At 52.4% G+C, this 18,391-nt stretch overlaps 1 protein-coding gene across 1 annotated transcript in view; it reads right to left on the reverse strand.

Annotated features, from left to right (window-relative positions):
- LOC146869413 (E3 ubiquitin-protein ligase TRIM39-like) overlaps positions 1-18,391 on the reverse strand; it is a 141,774-nt gene that overhangs the window by 88,896 nt on the left and 34,487 nt on the right. The window contains exon 3 of the mRNA XM_085599806.1: positions 9,710-9,940. Coding sequence (XP_085455932.1) covers positions 9,710-9,940 — 231 coding nt within the window. The remainder of the gene's footprint in view (positions 1-9,709; positions 9,941-18,391) is intronic.

Here is an 18,391-nt window from a genome sequence, read left to right on the forward strand (position 1 = left end):
AGAAACAGAAGTGCATCAGTTGCATTGCTAGTGCGACGCCTGTGGATGTGAAGCTTTCTCTCGAAACAGAAGTGCATCAGCTGCTTTGCTAGTGCGGCGCCTGTGGATGTGAAGCTTTCTCTAGAAACAGAAGTGCATCATCTGCTTTGCTAGTGCGGCGCCTGTGGATGTGAAGCTTTCTCTAGAAATAGAAGTGCATCAGCTGCTTTGCTAGTGCGGCGCCTGTGGATGTGAAGCTTTCTCTAGAAACAGAAGTGCATCATCTGCTTTGCTAGTGCGGCACCTGTGGATGTGAAGCTTTCTCTAGAAACAGAAGTGCATCATCTGCTTTGCTAGTGCGGCGCCTGTGGATGTGAAGCTTTCTCTAGAAACAGAAGTGCATCAGCTGCTTTGCTAGTGCGGCGCCTGTGGATGTGAAGCTTTCTCTAGAAACAGAAGTGCATCAGCTGCTTTGCTAGTGCGGCGCCTGTGGATGAGAAGCTTTCTCTAGAAACAGAAGTGCATCAGCTGCTTTGCTAGTGTGGCGCCTGTGGATGAGAAGCTTTCTCTAGAAACAGGAGTGCATCAGCTGCTTTGCTAGTGCGGCGCCTGTGGATGTGAAGCTTTCTCTAGAAACAGAAGTGCATCAGCTGCTTTGCTAGTGGACGCCTGTGGATGTGAAGCTTTCTCTGGAAACAGAAGTGCATCAGCTGCTTTGCTAGTGCGGCGCCTGTGGATGAGAAGCTTTCTCTAGAAACAGGAGTGCATCAGCTGCTTTGCTAGTGCGGCGCCTGTGGATGAGAAGCTTTCTCTGGAAACAGAAGTGCATCAGCTGCTTTGCTAGTGCGGCGCCTGTGGATGTGAAGCTTTCTCTAGAAACAGAAGTGCATCAGCTGCTTCAGAAGCTGGCTGAGCTCCCGCTCCACCAAGCCATTCTCTGGAAATGGTACAGCTTGACACGCTTGCAGCCCCCCACGTGTTGCTGATCGTTGAATTCAGGTAACTAAAAGTCTAATATAAACATTATTACACTTAAAAAGCCCTTTTGTGTGCGTGTTTGTGCTGGTGAGTTTCCGTCAGTGCAGTGTGCCGTTCTCTCAGAGTCAAGTGACATGATGGGGGGTTCCTCTTCAGCACCCTGCAGCATGACCTTCTGGGTGCCGTCCAAAATGAATAACCAACAACAGCCCCCGTTAGCTAATAGCTTTTATACTAGCTGGCACTTGCACGACCCTGGAATCCGCTCCAGCTCCCACATCTTAAACAATAGTGGCAGGTACACAATTCAGGTGTGTGATATTATTAGAAGAGGATGTGGCCTAATGGCTAAAATGGTGAACCTTGCAGCTGGGGAACCCGGTTCAGGCCTCGGTAGGATGCTGAACATCCTGTGATTCTGGCAAGCCAGTTAATCTCCCCGTGCCTAACAAAATGAATGTGTTCGTCTGAAACGCACCTGGTGCTCATGTAAAGAGCTCTGATACCTTCTGGTTGAGTTTGCACTATATAAAGCTAAATGAAAAATGATACTGTTACCTCAGGAATGGCCCCTTAAATACTTGCTCTTTTAGCAGTGCGGGCTGACTGGTGGGAAGCGGGTGGTGCATGTTCACAACTCCGTGTCCAGAGATAACTGGAAACGTGAGCATACAGTGTTGTTTCGGGGGTTCGTATCCCATCCCTCTCGCAAGATCCCATCTCGGAAACCCCCACGCGCCAACTGCGGCGTGTGTGTGTCTTGTTGAATTATTAGCTGCACTCTAGATTCTCAGTAGAGTATTCAAGAAAGTAGACATGCATTTTTAAAATTTTTCGAGGACTGATCATGTAAATTAAATCAGCGTTTCACAGGGATCTTTTATTTTTAAATACATACAAGTATATTCAGAGATATTCCTGGCCACAAACCGGAGCCAGGAATATTATTTTACATTTCTTTTCATTGAATTTAAATGACTGAGAGGGTATGGCGTAAGGGCCAGAGCTTCTGACGTCGAACCTGGGGATCCAGGTTCGCGTCTCGGCATAGGCTCGACATCCTCTGATTCTGGGCAAATGACTTAATCTCCTATCGACTACGGTCTATGGGCAGCGCCTAAAGACCCTCATTGAATGCATTATAAATTGTAATAAAATAATGAGAGAAATGTAAAATCGTTTCCTGGCTCCGGTTTGCGGTACTTTATTAGTGGGTACTAGGGGGGACTCCGGGAACAATCACCAGTTGCTCGGCCTTTAGTAGCTCCCAATGATTTTACTGATCAGAAGTAGCTCGCGCTACAGAAAAGGTTGGAGACCCCTGGTGTACACGGATTACGGGCAGCACCAACGGTTTCATGCAGTAAAAAGTAACCACTGTAGAACGAGCGGGAGTTGCAAGAGGGACAGTCGTGCACCTATTCCGCACACGTCCGCTGCCTGCGTCACCCTCCCATAGAGAATTCCAATATTCTGATGTTATTGTCCAACTTACGACATGCTGTGTGAACTGCGCATATTATTTACCAGCAGATCATAACAACAAATACGAAGAATCCAATGTGAGCAAGTAGCGGCCTATAGGGGCATTGCATCAGGAGGAAGCGGGGACCACTTACCTATATATTAGGAGAAGGTGAACCTGTCTCGGGCCAACAGCTATGGCACTCTGTGACAACTCTGTAACACTGTAACAACAGCAACAGCAAATCCTGCCGTACTTCCGCACCGTCTTCAGTGTTACTGGTGGAAGCAGATGTTTTATATTGTGAATTCAGCTTTGTCGCCAGAATGAAAGGGGACGTTGAAGGACGTTAAAGGGTGTTGAAGGGCATAGTTTTCAGACGAACTGGAAAGTGTGGACACGGATGTGTGCAGGCATTTTACAGCTTTCGGGCTTTTCAGAGATGCACAAAGCCCACAATGCCCATGTAAGCAGCTAGTTTTCCCACTCGCATATTTGGGAGCAGATTGATGTCTGAGCAGTGTTGGTAGGGTGGGCGCCAAACTCTGCTCTGCCAGCGTCAGGCAGAGTTTTTGCCAAACTCCGTGCTCCAAGCAGAGCACAGAATGTGGCAAAACTGTGCCAAAGAAGCAGAGTTTGCCGCCCACTCCTAGAATCAACTTCCCTGGTCACATGACATAGCAGTGGGTGATATGAATGAGTTTACATGACACAGTCTGCTGGTCCAAAACAAGTCACATGACACAATCTGTGAAATTCTGAATGTTATCACATGAAGCAGTGCAGTGTAGGATTTACTGAATGAGGCAAAATGACACAGTCTATGATATTTCGAATGGGGTCACATGACACTGCATTGTCTGGTATATTCTAATCTGTGTCATATGACCCAGCACATGGAGAACTTCACATAATATTATAAATCATGAATGATTTCCACCCGTCAAGGAGACATTTTACAAGACCTACAGGTGATATCACACACACTGAGAGCACAGCTAGAGCGGCAAATGGAGACTGGTTCCTTCTCATGAACACTCTGTATGTCACGCTCTGAATACAGGTATTTGGACCTCTGCAGTGATGTGTGTCATCCTAATGGGGTCTCACACACTATAATCTTTGTTACAGTTTAGCTACAGGCTGTAATCTATAGCGCCTAGACACCAACGGAGAGAGTGGATGTTACATTTGTGCTACATATGGGAGTTGGGTGAGGACAGAGTGTGTCTATTGTGATTTAATGTATGGGGACAGGAGTCTATTTTGGATCCCCTATGTGTGAATAGTACATATGATGGAGGATGGAGGGACCTGCCAGATAGGGAGGTAGATTGAGGAAATCTTCTTGAGGTCTTCGAGGCGGACCAGACGTCTGTGAAAGGAAAGGATTGAGGGAGACAAATGATGTTCTGAAGGACATTCACTGCTCATTTCCTGCATCCTTCATCCCCAGAAGAGTTGATGCAGTTCTGTGCAGAAGCCGGGAGGGAAGGCCTCTCTTCTGAACCTTTGCCTCAGTTTCCTCTGTCACGGCACACACAGCTCCACTCTCTCTTCCTGCCAAGATTGAGTGACAAAGACTTTAGCCTGACCAGTCTGTGCTGAAAAATAAAATGTCAGAACTGCCTGAAACCAGCACCAGAGATGGAGCTCTCGAATTTTCCTCTACATCTAAAAAAAACTAGGACAAATACTAGTAAGAAACCCAGGTCACTGTGCCAGGAGTCTCTTTCACCAGTGTCAAGACCCACAACGCGCTGATGGAGATAACTATATATCAGTTTAGAGCCAGGATCCTTGATTGCTGCTTCCTTACAGGTGAGGGCAACCTGGAAAGGACCCCCGCAAGGAGAGCTGTGGCTGCCAATAGAGTAGAGGAGCTGTCGGCTGCCTATAGAATAGAGGAGCTGTCAGCTGCCTATAGAATAGAGGAGCTGTCGGCTGCCTATAGAATAGAGGAGCTGTCAGCTGCCTATAGAATAGAGGAGCTGTCGGCTGCCTATAGAATAGAGGAGCTGTAGGCTGCCTATAGAATAGAGGAGCTGTCGACTGCCTATAGAATAGAGGAGCTGTCGGCTGCCTATAGAATAGAGGAGCCGTCTGCTGGAGAAAGGCGTTGGTGAATTAGAACCCCCAAGAGAGAAGCCTGCCTTGTAAAGTCATCAGCACTTCTGACTGGTGAGTAAGGAGCGGTGCAAGGGACTTGGGGTCCTAACCCTGCTGAAGGAGCTGGATCTACCTCATTTGAAGAGGCCAACTCACTGAGCAGAAGAGGTACTGGAAGTGTGCCCAGGAGGAGGAGGTACGAGCAGAGAGGTGCTGGAAGTGTGCCCAGGAGGAGGTACGAGCAGAGAGGTACTGGAAGGGTGCCCAGGAGGAGGTACGAGCAGAAGAGGTACTGGAAGTGTGCCCAGGAGGAGGAGGTACGAGCAGAGAGGTACTGGAAGTGTGCCCAGGAGGAGGTACGAGCAGAGAGGTACTGGAAGTGTGCCCAGGAGGAGAAGGTTCGAAAAGAAGAGGAACTAGAAGAGTGTTGTTCAGAAGAAGGAGTAGGAACAGAAGGATTACTATAATAGTGTTTTGATGGAGTTGTTAAGAGCTGAATCAGTACTACAAGATTGCCCTGCAGAAGGAGGTACGAGCAGAAGAGGTACTGGAAGTGTGCCCAGGAGGAGGTATAAGCAGAAGGGGTATTAGAAGAGTGTCCTGCAAGAGAAGGAGGTACTGGCAGAAGGGCAATAGAAGAGTGCCTAGGAGGAGGAGGTACGAGTAGAAGGGGTACTAGATGAGGGGCCTGCAGTAGGAAGTACAAGCAAATGGGGTACTAGAGAAGTGCCCGGGAGGGGGAGGAGGTACGAGCAGAAGGGGTATTAGAAGAGTGTCCTGTAAGAGGAAGTATGAAGAGAAGGGATACTAGAAGAGTGTTCTTCAGAAGAAGGAGGTACGAACAGGATTACTAGAGGTGTGTCCTGCAAAAGGTGGTACTGGCAGAAGGAGTACTAGAAGAGTGCCCTGCAAGAGGAGGAGGCACTGGAAGAAAGAGTACCATAAGAGTGGTCTGCTGGAGGAGGAGGTACAAGAAGGAGTACCATAAGAGTGGTCTGCTGGAGGAGGAGGTACATGAAGGAGTACGATAAGAGTGGTCTGCTGGAGGAGGAGGTACAAGAAGGAGTACCATAAGAGTGGTCTGCTGGAGGAGGAGGTACATGAAGGAGTACCATAAGAGTGGTCTGCTGGAGGAGGAGGTACAAGGAGGAGTACCATAAGAGTCGTCTGCTGGAGGAGGAGGTACAAGAAGGAGTACCATAAGAGTGGTCTGCTGGAGGAGGAGGTAAAAGAAGGAGTACCATAAGAGTGGTCTGCTGGAGGAGGAGGTACAAGAAGGAGTACCATAAGAGTGGTCTGCTGGAGGAGGAGGTACATGAAGGAGTACCATAAGAGTGGTCTGCTGGAGGAGGAGGTACAAGGAGGAGTACCATAAGAGTGGTCTGCTGGAGGAGGAGGTACAAGAAGGAGTACCATAGAGTGGTCTGCTTGAGGAGGAGGTACATGAAGGAGTACCATAAGAGTGGTCTGCTGGAGGAGGAGGTACAAGAAGGAGTACCATAAGAGTGGTCTGCTGGAGGAGGAGGTACATGAAGGAGTACCATAAGAGTGGTCTGCTGGAGGAGGAGGTACAAGGAGGAGTACCATAAGAGTCGTCTGCTGGAGGAGGAGGTACAAGAAGCAGTACCATAAGAGTGGTCTGCTGGAGGAGGAGGTACAAGAAGGAGTACCATAAGAGTCGTCTGCTGGAGGAGGAGGTACATGAAGGAGTACCATAAGAGTGGTCTGCTGGAGGAGGAGGTACATGAAGGAGTACCATAAGAGTGGTCTGCTGGAGGAGGAGGTACAAGAAGGAGTACCATAAGAGTGGTCTGCTGGAAGAGGAGGTACAAGAAGGAGTACCATAAGAGTGGTCTGCTGGAGGAGGAGGTACAAGAAGGAGTACCATAAGAGTGGTCTGCTGGAGGAGGAGGTACATGAAGGAGTACCATAAGAGTGGTCTGCTGGAGGAGGAGGTACAAGAAGGAGTACCATAAGAGTGGTCTGCTGGAGGAGGAGGTACATGAAGGATTACCATAAGAGTCGTCTGCTGGAGGAGGAGGTACAAGAAGGAGTACCATAAGAGTGGTCTGCTGGAGGAGGAGGTACAAGAAGGAGTACCATAAGAGTGGTCTGCTGGAGGAGGAGGTACAGGAAGGAGTACCATAAGAGTGGTCTGCTGGAGGAGGAGGTACAAGAAGGAGTACCATAAGAGTGGTCTGCTGGAGGAGGAGGTACAAGAAGGAGTACCATAAGAGTGGTCTGCTGGAGGAGGAGGTACAGGAAGGAGTACCATAAGAGTGGTCTGCTGAAGGAGGAGGTACAAGAAGGAGTACCATAAGAGTGGTCTGCTGGAGGAGGAGGTACAAGAAGGAGTACCATAAGAGTGGTCTGCTGGAGAAGGAGGTACAAGAAGAAGGGGCACTAGAGGAGTGCCCTGCAAAAGGTGGAGGTACCGGCAGAAGGAGTAGGAGAGGAGTGATGCTCTTTGAAACCTTCAGAGGGATGCTCTCCGTCACCCTCGGATGGATGCTCTCTGTCACCCTCGGAGGGATGCTCTCTGTCACCCTTCGGAGTGATGCTCTTTGTCATCTTCGGAGGGATGTTCTCTGTCACCTTCGGAGAGATGCTCTCTGTCACCTTCGGAGGGAAGCTCTCCGTCACCCTCGGAGGGATGCTCTCTGTCACCCTTCGGAGGGATGCTCTTTGTCACCCTTCGGAGTGATGCTCTTTGTCACCCTTCGGAGGGATGCTCCCTGTCACCCTTCGGAGGGATGCTCCCTGTCACCCTTCGGAGGGATGCTCTCCGTCACCCTCGGAGGGATGCTCTCCGTCACTCTCGGAGGGATGCTCTACGTCACCCTCGGAGGGAAGCTCTCCGTCACCCTCGGAGGGATGCTCTCCTTCACCCTCGGATGGATGCTCTCCGTCACCCTTGGAGGGATGCTCTCCGTCACCCTCGGAGGGATGCTCTCTGTCACCTTCGGAGGGATGCTATCCGTCACCCTCGGAGGGATGCTGTCCGTCACCCTCGGAGGGATGCTGTCCGTCACCCTTCGGAGTGATGCTCTTTGTCACCCTTCGGAGGGATGCTCCCTGTCACCCTTCGGAGGGATGCTCCCTGTCACCCTTCGGAGGGATGCTCTCCGTCACCCTCGGAGGGATGCTCTCCGTCACCCTCGGAGGGATGCTCTCCGTCACCCTCGGAGGGAAGCTCTCCGTCACCCTCGGAGGGATGCTCTCCTTCACCCTCGGATGGATGCTCTCCGTCACCCTTGGAGGGATGCTCTCCGTCACCCTCGGAGGGATGCTCTCTGTCACCTTCGGAGGGATGCTATCCGTCACCCTCGGAGGGATGCTGTCCGTCACCCTCGGAGGGATGCTGTCCGTCACCCTTCGGAGGGATGCTCTCTGTCATCTTCGGAGGGATGTTCTCTGTCACCTTCGGAGAGATGCTCTCTGTCACCTTCGGAGGGATGCTCTCCGTCACCCTCGGAGGGATGCTCTCTGTCACCCTTCGGAGGGATGCTCTCTGTCGCCCTTCGGAGGGATGCTCTCTGTCACCCTCGGAGGGATGCTCTCCGTCACCCTCGGAGGGATGCTCTCCGTCACCCTCGGATGGATGCTCTCCGTCACCCTCGGAGGGATGCTCTCCGTCACCCTCGGAGGGATGCTGTCTGTCACCCTTCGGAGGGATGCTCTCTGTCACCCTTCGGAGGGATGCTCTCTGTCACCCTTCGGAGTGATGCTCTTTGTCACCTTCGGAGGGATGCTCTTTGTCATCTTCGGAGGGATGTTCTCTGTCACCTTCGGAGAGAAGCTCTCTGTCACCCTCGGATGGATGCTCTCCGTCACCCTCGGAGGGATGCTCTCTGTCACCCTTCGGAGGGATGCTCTCTGTCACCCTCGGAGGGATGCTCTCTGTCACCCTTCGGAGGGATGCTCTCCGTCACCCTCGGAGGGATGCTCTCTGTCACCCTTCGGAGGGATGCTCTTTGTCATCTTCGGAGGGATGTTCTCTGTCACCTTCGGAGAGATGCTCTCTGTCACCTTCGGAGGGATGCTCTCCGTCACCCTCGGAGGGATGCTCTCTGTCACCCTTCGGAGGGATGCTCTCTGTCACCCTCGGAGGGATGCTCTCTGTCACCCTTCGGAGGGATGCTCTCCGTCACCCTCGGAGGGATGCTCTCTGTCACCCTTCGGAGGGATGCTCTTTGTCATCTTCGGAGGGATGTTCTCTGTCACCTTCGGAGAGATGCTCTCTGTCACCTTCGGAGGGATGCTCTCCGTCACCCTCGGAGGGATGCTCTCTGTTGCCCTCATCCAATGCGCTTTACATGGAGCTACTTCTCAGGAAGCTTCTTGGCTGTAAACTAATCAACATACTTGAGCCGAGCATCACTGTTAAAGTGACAGGGTATGACCACGATAAGGAGGTTTACACCTCTAGCCCCACCCTAAGCCATATTAGAGAGGAATTTGGTTGCTGTATATGGTGTCAAGAAAATCTAGTTTTAAATTAAATTTCTATGCTGCCGCGCAGCAATTTGCAGAGATTCATTTTGCACACTCTGTAATATGATCAAGGGTTACTCGTAATATAAAATTGTCACTATTCTTCAAACTAAAGAGTTTCCTGTGGAAATCTCTACCTTTATCTGGGGCAACACGCCATCAACCAATCCAAATGCCTAGTTACATAGCTGGTCACCCTAACAAGAGGTCAGTGCACGTGAAAGTAGGTGACCACTTGCATCAGGAGAAAATAAATCAATTTAAAACAGAAATGTTTTCAAACGTCTTAGAAAAGGAGAATTCGGTTTCTTTCCAAATTTCTAAGATGTTTTCTCACATTATGCTTTACATTTTTATCCAGCTTTTTTCACATTTTGCTCCTTCATATCCCTGTTAATTACTGTCATTAGAATTACTCGGTGTGTTGCATTAACTTGTATATGATAATGTAAGAGGTCACTGTACATTACACTGCTTGTATATTGAATCTGGCTCTCAGCCTCAAGTAGGACACTGTAAATAATCCATGAATGTATATTGTGTGCGGCTGTCAGAGTGCGTGGGGTCACTGTGCATTGACCCTGCCAGGAGATCATGTGTGTTCCACTCATACATTTATTAATGCGCACAAAATATGAATATTTCACTTCCTTCTTTTGTTGTATTTGCCAAACAGTATCTCACCTTTAGGAGTTCCCATGTGGGCACCTCACACTTCTTTTCTATCTCTGTTATCAGGGCATTGAGAGAGGTGATTTGATTGGACAGTTTGGTGATATTTGCATTTTCTACCATGGTAATTTTCTTCTCCATCTCCTCCAGTCTCCCGTGCAGTGTTTGCTCATTTTCTTTCAGGAGTCGCCGCAGTTTTTCAATCTCAGATTCAAGTTTCTTCTTCTCAGTCCTTAGCTTGTTCTGTCAGAAGCAGAGAAATGCTGGTTAGATCTTATAAAGCTTCCTATAGGCCGTCCTGAGAGTGGGGGTCCAGGAGGAGGGCGGAGGGGCGGCCTATTGTGATTGTCATCACCTTGCACAAAGGCTTTGTCTGAGAGACATCCAAAAAATGACATTTGAAAGAGAATTTAGATTTTTCACAGCCTGATGGGCCGAAAATCTGTATTTTATTAAAGACCCGAGGGCTAAGATTATGCAAATCTCCTCAATTGCCAGCTCACAGCAGCAACAATCGAAGAATATAGAACTTCAATAACATTCTAATAGGCTATAAAGTTCCCCTGCACAGTGTTCTCCATTTTTTTGGCGTTGCTAACAAGATAGTTTCTAAGATCCATAACTTTCTAATGAAAAACTTCATCAGTGAAAACTGGCTACTCTGAAAAAAAACCAACAATACAAAATCAAGAACTTTTCTCCATTAGGGAGGGTTCCAATGTGGAGGAATAATCTTAGCCTCCGTGTCTCTAATAAAATCCAGATTTTCTGCCCACCAGGCTGTGAAAAATCTAAATTTTATGGCATCACACAGAGGCCCATAAACACAAGAGAGCCCCACGTGATGCATGGTGAGGGGAACTAGAGGCGCAGGGTTCTAGGAGCTAGCAGCCTCCAACAACAAATGTTAACCACAACAATAGCTGCTCCTAGTGTAGAGACCACTATGAATTTATGGTTGAATTGGGGGCAGAGCTTGCTCGCGACCAACATGACCGCTTGAGCCGAGAGCTCCGTGAATACCGTCCTAAAATCCTCTAATTATCCTGCAATTGGCACGTGTAGCAAATAAATATTAGTTCCCCCTGAGCTCTGGAACAACGCGGGAGCGGTAAGTGACACTCCTGGCAGCTAAGTGACCAATTGCGCCGAAGATAGAGCGACGGCAGCGGTGTGCTGAGCTGGGCCTCAATCCCCGAGCTTGCCTGAGTGCGAAACGCAGAGAGCATCCGGACCTCCCCTACGAGCCACAGACGGGTGACGCGAGTGGAGATCAGCCGCGATCGGGAGCGGCGGAGATACCGGAGAGGCGGACCTGAGAGGTGAGCGCTCGGCGCGAGGCGACCCCTGTGTGAGGCCTGGGGCTGCCTCTGAGACGCACCTCGATCCCTGTGCGTGTGAGGAGGACACAGCGAATTCAATATCGCTGCGGGGCTGCCGCGTAATACAGACGGCAGCACTGAGACCCGTGACGAAAGATGCAGGCATAAAGTAAGGAAATACGGCGGGACAGCAGACCTTCCCCACGCTTGCTGGGGAAGCAGACACACCCTGTGGTTGAGCCCACTGCGAAGTTATACGGCATACTACATGCTGCAGCGCCACCATTTTGTGACAGGGTTGAGTGGAGCTAGGACACTACTGCTGAGGCCCACAGGGAGCAAAACCAAGTAAAGGCCCCAGGGGGGCTCTTTGAGGAGGCTGCCCTACTCATTTGGAGCCAGGTGGAACACGAGAGACCGGTGGCTGCAGTACAAATTTGGGAGGCGCCAGGGAAGGTGACGCGATTTATTGCGGGCAGTTGGGTGCTGAGTCGCGACGGCAGACCATCGGAGGGGTTCATCTCCCAGACCCCCACGGAGATCGCACAGCCAGGCCCGAGTTGCAGTGGACGAGTGGTTCCCAGGCAAGCCTGATGAGGTCATAGTGCGGCTGCATATGACATTGGAGTAGGAAGACTGTGGCGGACCTCGGCGCTTGATACTCCGAATACTCAGCGGTGCACTGAGGCCCTGGGCATAGAGGCAGGCGGCGACTCTGAAGCCTGAGTACCGCGCACGAAGAACGCTCACTGCAGGGGTTGCACCGGGTGCAGTGGTAATAGGAAGCTGGCGCACCAGCAAGCGTGGAACAATCCTCCAGCAGGTTGTAATAACTGCGAGGGACAAAGATGGGTCGAGTGGATAGAGCGCAGCCAAAGCTGTCATTTGATCAGAAGCGGTCCAAATCCAGCGACGTTTATGCTGAAACGGCCTCCAGAGAGCATGGCCAGCCCATAGAGGAACAAAGTCTGGATATCCGAGGCTTGCTAGTTGCCATGGAAAAAAGTTTGCAGAGCGGCATTTCATCTCTCGGCACGAAAATTGATGCATTATCTTACCGCATGGACAGGATGGTGGAAAGATTAGACAAACATGCCGAGCGGCTGGACATGTCGCAGCGCGGACTGACTGAGGTGGAGGAAGCGCATACCACGCTTGACACTGAGCACAAGCAACTGGGCAGGGTGCGGAGGGTCTTACAGGATAAGACCGAGGATTTAGAAGCTCTCTCCCGGGGATGCAATTTGCGAATTACGGGACTTCCGGAGGCCACACCCATGGGCAATATGGAACAATTTGTTGAAAAGCTTCTGAAAGCCCTGCTGGGGAGGATGCGTTCTCCAATTCCGTTCTCTGGGGCCCCGACCTTCCCCGGGGGTGCTGCCTTGCCAATCATAGCGAAGTTACTCAACTACCGAGACCGGGACGTCGCATTGAAGTTGGCCAGGGAAAAGCAGCCCTTGGGATATGAGGGGTCCGTGACACATCATCCTGAACATGGACTGGGAATTCATCACTCCCCAACAATTTATGATGGAATGTGCCAAACTAGCCCTCACGGAGAACTTTTTTGAATTTGAAGATGTGATCTATCACCACATTGCAGGAACATCCATGGGCAGCAATTTTGCCCCCAGCATGGCAAGCCTCTATGTCCAACAATTTGAGGACGACCACATCCTCAACCAGACCAACCCATTCTTCAAACATCTGAAAGTACGGAAGCGCTACATAGACAACGTGCTCATTGTGTGGAACGGGACAGAGGAAGAGGCAACAAGGTTTTGCCAATGGGTAAACACCAAGGACGAGCACCTCAGGTTCACACACGCCATTAGCAAGGATCACGCAGTATTTCTAAATCTGGATATCTCCCTCACCAGTGACGGTATCACACCTAAGGTACATAACAAAGTCACTGATACAAACCGTTTACTCCTCTATGAGAGCTACCACCGAAGCCTTGAGGCAAAATCTCCCGGTGGGTCAGTTTCTTCGAGTTCGAAGGAATTGGACGAATACTGAAACGTTTCAGGCACAAGCAGAACGACTGGAGGAAAAGTTCATGGAATGCCATTATCCAAAGAGGATGGTGAGAAAAGCATGAAAAAGAGCAAGAAACAACAATAGGGAGTCATTACTAGAGGATGTCACAAAAGAGGACACAAAAAGACTGGTATGTGTTACCACATACACCCCTGTCTCCAACACAGTCCAGAAGATCATCAGAAAGAACTGGCACACCCTAAACAGCGTAGGGAAACAATGGGACGCCCCTCTGTTTGCCTTCAAACGAAACAAAAGCTTACGCGACGAATTAGTACAGGCCAAGGCGACGGCCCCTGAGGGAGAAGAACAACAGACACTATGGAACCAACCACGACCAGTGGGCCACTACTCCTGTGGGGGATGCACGTCTTGCAACCTCACAACCAATACAAAGAAGGTAGACATAGGCACCAACAATCCCTGGCAATTACGCGATTTCAGTAACTGCAACACGGAGAATGGCGTGTACCTCTTAACGTACCCGTGTGGCCTTAAGTATGTAGGCATGACAACCAGGAAAATAAAGGTCCGCATCGATGAACACCGGCGCACCATTAGGTGCAAAAAGACCAATACCAAACTGACACGTCACTTTGTTGAGACAAATCACAGAGACACAGACCTCAAGTGGGTTGTCCTGGAGGTCATGAAGAAACGCAAATCTGACCTGATGAAAGCCCTACACATCAGGGAGCACAGATGGGTCTATCGCTTGTGGGACACCCCCGCGCCGCACGGCCACCAGCTGCTGCGTGTGCCCCCTGCCTGCCCTCTGCCTCGCTGCCGCCTCGTTTGCCGGTTGCCGGCTGCCTCCGCTGCGGGGTTTGTTTTGCCTGGTTTTGACGATCATTTGTGCCTGTTTTTGTTTTACCTCGTTTAACCTCTTTTTTTTTCCGTGTTTTGTCGCTTATTTGTGCCTGTTTAGCATTTTTCTTTCTGCCCGTGTTTTAGGCTCTCCTTCCTTGTTGTCCGCCTACCTCGCCGCCCTCCGCCCTCCCTTCCCGCCACCGCCGCTTGTCCCCGCCCCTTTTCTCTTCTGTAACCCTCCCCGCTCCCGCCTCCCAGCTGCTCCGCCCACCCGCGCACTTGGCCTTAAATGGCGACCGTGCGACGCAGGTGAGTGTGACCCACTTGTGGGACACCCCCGCGCCGCACGGCCACCAGCTGCTGCGTGTGCCCCCTGCCTGCCCTCTGCCTCGCTGCCGCCTCGTTTGCCGGTTGCCGGCTGCCTCCGCTGCGGGGTTTGTTTTGCCTGGTTTTGACGATCATTTGTGCCTGTTTTTGTTTTACTTCGTTTAACCTCTTTTTTTTTCCGTGTTTTGTCGCTTATTTGTGCCTGTTTAGCATTTTTCTTTCTGCCCATGTTTTAGGCTCTCCTTCCTTGTTGTCCGCCTACCTCGCCGCCCTCCGCCCTCCCTTCCCGCCACCGCCGCTTGTCCCCGCCCCTTTTCTCTTCTGTAACCCTCCCCGCTCCCGCCTCCCAGCTGCTCCGCCCACCCGCGCACTTCGCCTTAAATGGCGACCGTGCGAACGCGCAGCGGTCACGCGCAGCGGGCGCGCCGATTGTGCGCCGAAGGCGCGCCAAAGGTAAGCCCGTCTGCGCCCGTCCGCGACCGGATCGCGACCAGCGCCAGGACCCCTGGTCCTCGAAGACCCCGTCCGACCCGCAGGACGTACTCAGCCGCCACCCTCAACGCACTCAACACCGGCCGACGCCCAGAGTGCCACCAAGCCACACCACGTCACACCCACGGACCCTTCAGCTGCCACGCCTGCAAGTTCTCCTGCATCCGGACCTGCCTCGCACCAACACCCGCCAAGTCAAACACCAGCAGCACCCACCTCAAGTGCATCCTGCTCAACACCCGCTCCGTCCACAGACACGCCATCGAACTCTGGAACCTCCTAGACGCCACAGCCCCAGACATTGCCTTCCTCACAGAGACCTGGATGAACGCCTCTTCAGCTCCCGACATCGCCATCGCTATCCCAGAGGGCTACAAGATCGTCCGGAGGGACCGAAACGCCAACCAGATGGGAGGAGGCATCGCCATCATCCACAGGAGCACCATCCGTCTCACGACCAGCACCGACAACACCCTGACCAGCGCCGAACACCTGCATTTCCAGATCCACACCAACCCGAAGACCACCCTCAGAGGCACCCTAATCTACCGACCCCCTGGACCACGCACACAATTCAGCGAGGACATCGCCGACTTCGTCAGCCCGCATGCCCTCCCCTCCGCTGACTACATCCTCCTGGGGGACCTCAACTTCCACCTGGAGAACAACAACGACCGCAACACCAGCACCCTGCTCGACAACCTCGCCAACCTGGGACTCAAGCAACTGGTGTCCACCCCCACCCACCTCGCCGGACACACACTCGACGCAGTCTTCTCTTCCAGCACAGACATCGACTTCAGCCACGCCACTGAGCTTCAATGGACGGACCACAGCTGCGTCCACTTCACCTTCAAGAGAACGACGACCCACCACCACCAGCAACAGGCCGCCCGCAGAAGCTGGAACAAGATCTCAGCAGACCAGCTCGCCACCTCCCTGAGCCAGCACCCTCCTGCCAGCTCAGCGAACCCCAGCCAAGCCGCCGACAACCTCACGAAGTGGATCAGCGACTGCGCGGACGAACTCGCCCCACTGAGGACCCCGCCTAGCAGACCCGGCAGCAAGAAGGCCCCATGGTTCACCGACGAACTCAAGAGCTCCAAGAAGAACTGCAGAGCCCTCGAGAAAGTCTGGAGAAGGGAACCGACACCGGACAACAGGACCTCCTTCAAACTCGCCACCCGGAAACACCACCAGCTGATCCGCGCCGCCAAGAAAACAGCATTCAAGGACCGGCTGGACAACAACGCACACAACTGCAAGGAACTCTTCAACATCGTGAAAGAGCTTTCCAACCCCAGCGCAGGAAACAACGACATCACCCCATCGCAAGACCTCTGCAACTCCCTCGCTTCATACTTCCACAACAAGATCGCGGACATACACAGCAGCTTCAACAACCAACCAACGCACACCATGACCGAACAACCGCCCCCCACCACCACCCTCCACGCCTGGACCCCGATCAGCACCGAAGACACCATCCGCACGATGAACTCCATCCACTCCGGATCACCGACCGACCCCTGCCCTCACCACGTCTTCAACGAAGCCGACGCTGTCATCGCACCCCACCTGCGAGACATCATCAACACATCCTTCGACACCGCCACCTTCCCTGAGAGCTGGAAGCACGCCGAACTCAGCGCTCTACTCAAGAAACCCACAGCGGACCCCACCGAACTCAAGAACTACCGCCCCATCTCGCTCCTCCCGTTTCCAGCCAAAGTCATCGAGAAGACCGTCAACAAGCAGATGGCCGCCTTCCTCGAGACGAACAGATCCCTCGACCCCTCACAGTCCGGCTTCCGAGCCAACCACAGCACCGAGACCGCCCTCATCGCCGCCACCGATGACATCCGAGCCCTGATGGACAAGGGAGAAACAGCGGCCCTCATCCTCCTAGACCTCTCCGCGGCATTCGACACGGTCTGCCACCGCACCCTAGTACGGCGCCTCAGCAACATCGGCATCCAGGACAAGGCACTGGAATGGATCATCTCCTTCCTCGACGGAAGAACACAGAGAGTCCGCCTTCCACCGTACAAGTCAGAGGCCTCCGAAGTCATCTGCGGCGTCCCCCAAGGATCATCTCTGAGCCCCACCCTCTTCAACGTCTACATGAGCCCCCTCGCGGCCATCGTACGCAAACACAACCTCAGCATAATCTCCTACGCCGACGACACCCAGCTGATCCTCTCCCTGACCAACGACCCCGCCGCCGCCAGAGCCAACCTGCACGAAGGGATGAAAGAGGTAGCCGAGTGGATGACAACCAGCCGCCTGAAACTGAACTCGGACAAGACGGAGGTCCTCATCCTGGGCTCCTCACCCTCCGCCTGGGACGACTCCTGGTGGCCTCCCGCCCTGGGCACCGCACCCAAACCGACAGACCATGCACGAAACCTGGGCTTCATCCTGGACTCCTCCCTCTCCATGACCAGGCAAGTCAACAACGTCTCCTCGGCGTGCTTCAACATCCTACGCATGCTACGGAAGATCTTCTGGTGGATCCCCACCGAGACCAGGAAGACCGTCACCCAGGCCCTCGTCACCAGCCGACTGGACTACGGCAACGCCCTCTACGCCGGTACCACCGCCAAGCTCCAGAAGAGACTCCAGCGGATCCAGAACGCCTCAGCCAGACTCATCCTCGACATCCCACGAACCAGCCACATCTCCGGACATCTGAGAGACCTTCACTGGCTCCCCGTCAACAAAAGAATCACCTTCCGCCTCCTCACCCACGCACACAAGGCCCTACACGACCAAGGCCCGAGCTACCTCAACAGCCGAGTCAACTTCTACGCTCCCAAACGCCACCTCCGATCAGCCAACCACGCCCTCGCCGCCGTCCCCCACATCCGAAGAGCGACTACAGGAGGAAGGTCCTTCTCCTACCTGGCCGCCAAGACCTGGAACTCCATCCCGACCGACCTGCGCCTGACCCAAGACCACCTCTCCTTCAGGAAGAAGCTGAAGACCTGGCTGTTCGAGCAGTAGCGGCACCCCCCCCCCCAGCGCCTTGAGACCCTACGGGTATGTAGCGCGCTTTACAAGTATCACTGATTGATTGATTGATTGCCTGCGAGCCTGGGAGAACGAGCTCAACAATGAGAGCCCATGGCTGCAAATGGGCCGTTAATCAACAACGCATGATACCTGGGTTTGACTACAGGGGTTTTCCTCTGCCCTCCTCCCATGGGGCAAGTAGTTTTGCTGTTTAGGGCTTGAATTTAGAAGCCATTTCCTTTAGTGGAGAGTGACTCAGGTCCCACCCACATAGTGGTATCTTCCTATCATAAGTTGGTAAGAACGGAGCCCGATTTCTGTACTAAGGTCCTGATGAATGCCCTGGACCCACTTGGGCGATTTTGGCAGAAACATGTCGACCGCTTACACTACAGTTAGGGGACAATCACTTCCCCATATACCGTGCACTGATTTTAATATCATATAGTTACCAGCCATATTAAAATTCATAATTTGATAACTAGAATGATTTTTACCCTCACTCACGTTCTCACGGGCCCCCACTTAGTTTAGAAGTGCATCCCTATCGTCAGGTGTATGCCCGCCCTCTATCAAACCAAGGTTTTAGAGGGCGAGGACTGGTCAATGATGAAGCATGACACCTGGTGGTGTGTGAGACCAGTCCGTCACATTTTGTGAGATGCCTACACTCACAATTCAA

Source organism: Triturus cristatus, chromosome 1_1, assembly GCF_964204655.1.
Source record: "Triturus cristatus chromosome 1_1, aTriCri1.1, whole genome shotgun sequence".
NCBI lineage: Eukaryota > Metazoa > Chordata > Amphibia > Caudata > Salamandridae > Triturus > Triturus cristatus.